This window comes from Trichomycterus rosablanca, chromosome 11 (genome assembly GCF_030014385.1).
Source record: "Trichomycterus rosablanca isolate fTriRos1 chromosome 11, fTriRos1.hap1, whole genome shotgun sequence".
NCBI classification, from domain to species: Eukaryota; Metazoa; Chordata; class Actinopteri; order Siluriformes; family Trichomycteridae; genus Trichomycterus; species Trichomycterus rosablanca.
Window position 1 is genome coordinate 16680625 of NC_085998.1, and position 8836 is coordinate 16689460.

At 33.8% G+C, this 8836-nt stretch overlaps 1 protein-coding gene across 1 annotated transcript; it reads left to right on the forward strand.

Annotated features, from left to right (window-relative positions):
- irf8 (interferon regulatory factor 8) lies at positions 1-7918 on the forward strand. The gene is made up of 8 exons (XM_063005204.1): positions 1-168; positions 1679-1862; positions 1944-2041; positions 2763-2871; positions 3341-3388; positions 5089-5475; positions 5558-5673; positions 7425-7918. Exons 1-8 carry the CDS (start codon positions 1-3, stop codon positions 7614-7616), a joined length of 1302 nt encoding a protein of 433 aa, XP_062861274.1. The 3' UTR covers positions 7617-7918.
- The last annotated feature ends 918 nt before the right edge of the window (positions 7919-8836 follow it).

An 8836-nucleotide genomic window follows, 5' to 3' on the forward strand; every position in this document is an offset into this window, starting at 1 on the left:
ATGAATACAGGTGGACGCAGGCTGAAGCAGTGGCTGATTGAGCAGATTAACAGTAATATATATTCGGGATTGCTGTGGGAAGACGAGGCTCACTCCATGTTTCGCATCCCGTGGAAACATGCAGGAAAACAGGACTACAATCAAGAGGTGGACGCATCTATCTTTAAAGTAAGTAAGCGTAATAACACAGACTATTTCAACCTGCTTAGAGTCGCGGTGGGTCCCGGTGCAGGGCTGAAATGAACCCTGGACATACAGGGTACACCATACTGACCCTATAGGATGTATATTTTACTGACTCAACACCTGTAGCGTGCTATGGGATGTAAAAAAGCCACCCACGCTGACAAGTGAGTTCGAAGTTCGAACCCAGGACAAATGTGGCTGTGTTGCACCCACTCATGTAGCTAATATTGATCATGCATGCAATAGTCTATTTCCAACACCACAATTAATTGCATTTGGTAGACTGTTTGAAAGGTTAATAGATTGATTTATTGGCAGATAGATGTACTTTACTGATGTCCAAAATTTCCAAGATTTGGATGCCACAGCAGTCAACATATAATACTTTAAATATACATAATTAATTATTCTAACCATACACACTTTACAATTTTACACAGTGCAAAAACAAAGTGCATGAAAGACAGTGCAATAAAAGACATTAAATGCAGGTTTTGCTCTTGATGTTGTTGCTCATATGCTTTAAAAATGATTTCTTTTTTAAGTGTGTAGAAAAAAAAGATTTGTTATTAATTAATTAATTATTCATAATTTTATAATCCCTGCATACTTATCAAGAGTATTTGGCGCTTGTTTTTGCTGCTTCTTATTTGCTTTTGAACATTTATCTATCTACAAATTAATATATTAATTAATTGCATTATATTAAAAATATATTTTCATAATATAAAGTGAACTGTATGAAAAACCAATCAATTTTTAAATAAAAAATAAATTTAAAAATTGTAGCATTGGGAAACTGTAGCATTGGAAAAAGCATTATATTTATTTTGTCAGCGCATTTTACCCTAATGATGATAGACTTGTAGTCTGTAGTTGGCAGGACTACGTGCGTGCAAAGTTATTGAACAAATAAAAAAAAAAGACTATTTAAATGTTCATGCATACTTATGAAGATATTTATAGATTTATTAAATGAATGATTTATTTACATATGTGACATGTTTGACATATACTTCTTAACAATGACTGGCTATGTGTAGAACTGCGCACAAGAACCTTTCACACAAGTTCTGTATGCAAGAGTTACTCAGAATTAAATGGCATATCACAATAATTTTTAAGCATATTTATTTGTCATAATATGTTAGAATATAATTACAATAATAATGCAAATCTGAAAGTCTAGCAAATGACTAATTTAAATAAATGAGAAGACCTAGCCATTAATTATGTGCTGTATCTAAATTAACCTTTGGTATTGTCAATATGTACAGTATGAACATATTTAATATTGTAATAAAATTTATATATTATTATAGTAATAAAATAAATATTAATTGCACCATAAAATAAACAAAACTAAAACAAGTTTACAGAGATAACCTATAATGATAATAGTCTATATTTCTCAAACCTAATCGAATAACTGCTATTGAAGAGCATTAGGCCTATGTGAATAATCACCATAATAAAATGTAAAATTTTGCAGGCCTGGGCAGTGTTTAAGGGTAAATTTAAAGAAGGCGATAAAGCTGAACCTGCGACATGGAAGACCAGACTACGATGTGCCCTCAACAAGAGTCCAGATTTTGAAGAGGTCACAGATCGCTCCCAGTTGGACATCTCAGAACCCTACAAGGTATACAGGATCGTCCCAGAAGAGGAGCAGAAATGTGAGTGTTAAATATATTTCAAGTACCCACATATATTGAAACAAAAGAAATCTAAAATAATGAAACATTTTCTTCCTGTAGCTGGTAAAAGTGGCAGCAGTGTGTTGAATATGAGCTGTTCCAGTGAAGGAGTTGAGATGGAGTGCAGTTCAGCAGACCTGGATCAACTCATCAAAGAGGTAGGCTTTAAGTTTGCATGCAATTTTAAGAGACTATATATATTTACTTTATATGGCCAAAAGTATGTGGACACCTGAACAGAAGTTAATCATTTCAAACATCATATTCCAACCAAATGCTTTGCGGCTATGACAGCCTCCATTATTCTACGGAGGCTTTCGACAAGTCTCAAAGATGTTCACTGGTTGAAGTCAGACCACTAGAGTTGCTCTACACCAAACTCATCAAAACATGAAACAATAGTTTCTTTGCCAAGGCTTGGGAAAGAAAACTCATCTTATGCTGAGAGGAACATTGAATATTTGAGTATAATCCTAGATCCTTTGAACACATTTGCCAAAATAAAAAAGTGCTGACACTTAGGTGAAAATGCCAACAGGAAAATAAGCTTTACATCACCATGGGCCATTCTGCCACCCTCAACTTGAGTTTGTTACTGATCACAGACAAATAAAAAGCAGAAGCAAGGGTGGGAAGCAGCCTTTAAACCCACGATGAGGTAAAGCTTGCTTGATTGTAGACAGCGTGACCCAAGAAACAGCAGCTCCAATGTCTTTTGCACTTGGCTGTATACTGCACATGTAAACATATTTTATTGATGACTGGTTGATGGATGTTTTCAGCATGTGTCATAATATTACATTTAAAAGTAGTAGATGTATCGCATTTGAGGAGAGACATGCAGTAAGCTCTTATAACTGTTTTGGTTTGTTTGTGCAGTCATCAAATGATGAATACACCAGCATTGTTAAAAGAAGCCATTCTCCTATGGATGAAAACTGCAATGTACAGCCAACGCAAGAATGGTGGCAGCAAAGCTCTCACAACGGTAAGTCACCAACAAACCCCCCTATAGGATTTACACATTGTCATTGTGAAAACAGGAACAAAATCTGACCATCTCCATGTCAAAACACTTACCATGGATTAGATAAAAAGTTTAATTGATGCATTGTGTCAATTTCTATTGCTTTATTGTTCTAGTTTTCCCTTAATGCTGTTTTGTTCTTGTAGCTGATAGCAAGCGGGTTATTAGAACATAAGTGTAAGCTTTAAAAAGTGTTTGTGCTGATATTTTTATGTCGAGGAAGACAGATTGGCTAATTTCCTTTTTAAAAGTTGCTGACCTAGCTTTGCCGATCCCATGAGTATAAACCAAAAAAGCTGAATAAGAATGAGCTTCACAGAACTAACCATGTTAAGGGTCAGATTTGTGGAACTTGCATTAGACTTTTCGTTGACCTTGCAATTGATTGTTTGGAGTAAAATAATAACACATTTTTATTTTCCATTTACAGTTCTCCCTATACATCTGGACCCATCACCAGTAAACTCCTTTACTGCTGGTATGTAGTTCACCTGTGTATTTTACTAAAAAGGCCAAAATGTTGTAGGACAACAGTGATGCATGTTTTCACATAACTACCAGATGTTCTGGTTACTGCATGCCAGTTAATTTAGGTGTTGTTATTTCAGGCTTCTTTTTGAGCAAAGCAGCAGTGTATTTTAAACTTTAGGGAACATGATGGCGCATAAGCACATTTATATAAAATCTATGATATCATGGCTACTTCCCAAAGGTTATATATTTTTATCATGAAGATTCAAGAGACAATTTAGAAATTTTATAGTTCCATTCAATGTTAAAAGAAATTTCTATTAGAAGTTTTCTATTAGAAAAATGCATATATGTAACAAACACAAATATGTAAAAAATGACCAGCATTAAAGACAAATTAAATGGTGCTTGAGGTGGCTACAGTAAACGGTAAACAATCCCAAATAGATTATGTAATGCATAAAAGATTATTTGGTAAAACAACACTGGAACATACGTGCCTCTACACAAGTCCCTAACTCAATAATAATGGCAAAACTGTCATTCTGGCTTCTGAAAATTAAAAGCAACCTGAACACAGCATTATAAGTAATGTATATGTAATTATTAGCAACAATCATGTTCCTCATCTTCAATGTCTTCAATGTCTATCATTTATCCAGGGAAAGAAAAACATCTTAAAAATGCAGGTTAAAACTTACAAGTGTCCATTCTATTTGCAACATAGCAGCTGTCAAACTGTCCTGCTATAAGGAAATACCAAAGTTGGCACAGGAACCTTCTGCTTCATGTTGTGGTGTTCTTAGTCTCTGCCTCGTCCATCAATTTCTAATAACAAGTCTGTTGGGCGTTATCTCTTACCTACTCTTCTCTATCTTTAGAGGTTGACTAATGGTAAATTGATTCATTGTGTACATGTTCACTTATTAAAAAGTAGTAGTTATTACTTTTTTATGACTACCTTTTGCATGGTTCCTACGTTAAAGTATGTCCTCACCTAACCATTGGTTTGTTGAACATTCCTTTTCAAAACCACAGGCATTTATATGAGTTCTGGCTCACAATTTAAACATCTAAACATTAAAACATTTGAAAATAAATTCCCAATATGTTCAGTGGGGTTAATGGCAGGGCTCTGTGTAGGCCACTGGAGTTTCCTGAACACCAAACTTGTAAAACCATGTCTTTATAAACCTTGCTTTGTGTACAGGGCCACAGTCATGCTAAAACATGAAAGGGTCTCAACCAAACAGTTGCCAGTTAAGCTTGTAATTTATTTTACATAATTGATTGTATTCATCTGTCATCAAGAATTGTGGCTGAAATACTTGAATTAAATCATTAGGAGGATGGGGTCACATTTGGCCATTTAGCGTACTATAACGGCAGAGCGATTTGAGAACTCATCTCTTTGGAATTGTATCCACGTTTTCTTTCCTTATAGCACCTCTAGAAAAGGCTGACATGAGTTTTCTCTGTAACACCTGAAGCCAGAAAAAGCCAGATGTTTTTGACCACATAAAAAATATTAGCTTCCCACATGAATATACAGATGCACAAGATTGGCATTTTTTGGGCCCCTATGCATAAATATTTATAATGGGATGTCCAACAAGCTCACAGTAAGGTGTCCACATACTTTTGGCCATGTAGTGTACGTTAAAGCTAGTAATAAGCAAACTCATTATGCTTTCTCTCTATTTCCAGCTTTTTCTCAGATGATGGTCTGTTTCTACTATGGAGGAAAACTCATGGGAAACACTCTGACCACTAACCCTGAGGGCTGCCGCATTTCTCCATACCAGCCCTCTGTTGGCAACGTGCTTCTCTATGGCCCTGACAGCCTACAGACCGTGCGCTTCCCATCCATCGATCTCATCGAGAGCGATCGTCAGCGCTGCGTCACCCGCAAGCTCTTTGGCCACTTGGAGCGTGGCATACTCCTGCGTGCTAACAGAGAGGGCATCTTCATCAAACGTCTCTGTCAGAGTCGAGTGTTTTGGAGCGGCCAAGACTCCCAGTACAACTCTAGTGGCAGCAAGCTGGAAAGGGACGCCGTGGTCAAGATCTTTGACACTGGAAGGTTTTTGCATGGTAAGAAAACAGGATATTTAGTAAAGGCTGGTGGAATTACAGTCAGGTGATTGTGTGTTAACCAAAGTTGTGTGTTCCTCAGCTCTCCAGCTGTATAAGGACAACCAGTATCCAGCTCCCGATCCCACTGTCACTCTGTGTTTTGGGGAGGAATTTACTGACTTCAGCACTGCAAAGAACAAGCTGATCATTGTGCAGGTAAATATCTGAATAGGTTTCTTTAATCTCTCAGTTTGTAATAAAATTTTAATCAGTATAAAAATTGTACAGTGCTTAACATGTAAATAAGTGACCATTTAAAATAAGTTTATTATTATTATTTGTATTATTAGTGCTCATATTCATTTTGTATTTGATAAAATGTTAAGGCTAATTGTGCATTTTTAGTAATCAATATAGCAAAAATAATGTGTATTTTTAGTTTTCTATAAAATAAAATTAATTATTAACAAAGCCAAAATTATTCATTTTTATTATTATTAGCAATGTTGATTTGTTGCGGCTATTGTTATTATTATTATTTTTTTTAGTCAACTCAAACATAGCTTTATTGGCATGACAAATATATACAGTTGTATTGGCAATGCTTAGTAATATATTGAGGAAAAATAATAAAAAAAATACTAACAGCAAAATATCATATATACAAATAATTACAGATACACATAAAAATTCAAGAAAAACAGTGCAAGTAGTAACAACAAAAATATATTAACAATGACTGTAATAATACTAAATGTAAGCAGTAACAGAAAAAAAGTACAATTCTTATTATTATTACTATTATTATTATTATTATTATTATTATTATTATTACTCAACTCAAACTCATACATAGCTTTATTGACATGACAAATATGGACAGTTGTATTGCCAAAGCTTAGTTACATATTTAGAAAAAAATAATAAAAATAATACTAACAATAAAATATAATATATATAAAAATAGTTAGATACACATAAAAAATTAAGAAAAACAGTGCAAGTAGTAACAACAATAAAAAATATTAACAGTGACTGTAATAATACTAAATTTAAGCAGTAATAAGAAATAAAAAAATGTACAACAACCATCCTCATTATTATTATTGTTATTATTACTCATATACTTATTTTGTATTTGATAAAATGTTTAGGCTAATTGTGCTTTTTTAGTAATATAGCAAAAATATTGTCTTTTTATCTCTCTATAAATACAGTATATCTTTGTAAAATCAATTAGTATTAATATAGCAAAACATTATAAATTCTTCTTATTAGTATTGTTGATTTGTTGCGGCTATTATTATTATTATTATTATTATTATTGTTACTTAAACTAAAACGTAGCTTTATTGGCAAATATTGACAAATATGGACAGTTGTATTGCCAAAGCTTAGTTAGATATTTCAAAAAATAATAAAGTATAATATATAAAAATAGTTACAGATACACATAAAAATTGAAGAAAAACTGCAAGTAGTAACAACAATAAAAAATATTAACAGTGACTGTAATAATAAAAAAAAAAAGTACAACAACCATCAATTAACTATGTGGATTAATTATGTGGATTAATGTCCTTTCCAGGGTAATTGTGTCAAACTCACCATGATTCTGACCCAGAAAAAAGGGTTGATAAAATGAAAAAAAAAAAAATATATAAATATATAGAACTATACAATAGAATATACAATGTTATGTGAATATTTGGACACCTTTGTTTTAATTTTATGTTCTGTTGATTTTACAAGTTCCCAAACTTAAACAAACATAATTTTATTTACAATCTTTAGTGCCCAAGTTTCAATTTGTTTGCAGAAATCAACATGAAAAAAACAAAGAATTAAAATGTAGATAATGTTTTTTATTGTTTATGTTGTGTCAGGTAGATATTTTAGCACCTAATAGCATGTTCTCCTTGTCCTCTTGGCTCAGTGTTTTTACATGCTGGTTTCTATCTGAACAGATCACTGCAGTGAACTGTCAGCAGCTATTGGATGCAGTGACCACCCGCAGATCTCAGTACAGCGGTAGCAACATGGAGATCTCTGATGAGATGGCCAGTGATCAGATGGCTCGCATTTACCAAGACCTTTGCAGCTACCCTGTTCCACAGCGGCCACCCTGCTACAGGGACAACATGCCCATCATTGCCTAAAACAGATCTGATGCCAGCTTAAACAAACACGCACTTCACAAACAGCATTTTTTAAAACAGCATTTTTCTCATGACAGCTATAAGCATTAGCAGCAAGACGTGTGGTTTAGTTTAGCTACATGTAGCTTATTCAGGTATTCGTTCTCAGGATTTTCTCTTTTTTTGTTAGAAGTTCATGTTTCAGTCTGAAAGCTTATTTTTATTACATTGATTTTTTATGTTTTTATGTTTTCATTTTGACATGTATGTATATTTACTGTAAGCTGAAAATAGATAGGTTTTACTATCTTTATGTTTTTGTACTGATGTTTTATAAAAAAATTTAATTTTTTAATAAATCTTAAAGATAAAATAAACATTTTATCATAATAACCACTCTGCTGTCTGCTACACTTTAATGGATTTTTATTTATTTATTAGGATTTAAACTTACACTTGACATTCATGACCAAACATAGTCAAACACACTCTCTGGCAATTTTTTATTTCCAATTCACCAATCTCATACAGACACAGGGGAACATGCAAATCCTACACAGGAAGGACCCTGCTCTTGCTCTGCCTGGTAATCAAACCCAGGACCTTCTCAGTGTGAGACAACAGTGCTACCCACTATGCCACTGTGTTGCCCGCTATATTAAAATAATTTCTACCAAATAATAATTAAATTAATAAGGGTGCAGCAGAAAGTTACACTAGCCCATTACTGCTGGTATCCAGGGTGTGAATCTCCAGCAGTACTATAGGCCGGTTTGGCGTCTATATACAGATGTGATTGGCCCTGCGATAGATTGGCATCCAAGAACGCTGGACCCACTGTGACTCTTACCAGCATAAAGCAGTGGTAATAAATGAATTTTTTTTTTATATTTTAAGTATAATTTTAAATAAAAGTGATCGCTGGCAGAAAAATTGCTGAAATGTAATATATATATATATATATATATATATATATATATATATATGCCTGTATTCTGTGATATATGTATTCTGTGAATAAATTATTGCAGCAAAAAGTTTTTGTTACCTCAAAGAATCCACTCTGTTTGAGAAGGGCCACTGGCTAGCACAGGCTTTCTCATATAAACGTCTGCATCGTTACAACAATCCGCAGCAGATTGTTCTAGAAAGCCTTAACATCGATGAAGGACCTCACTCCTATCCTTATATCTTCTGCCACTTGCGCAGCCATCTAGACCAGGTGGTGAGACACTGTTGCA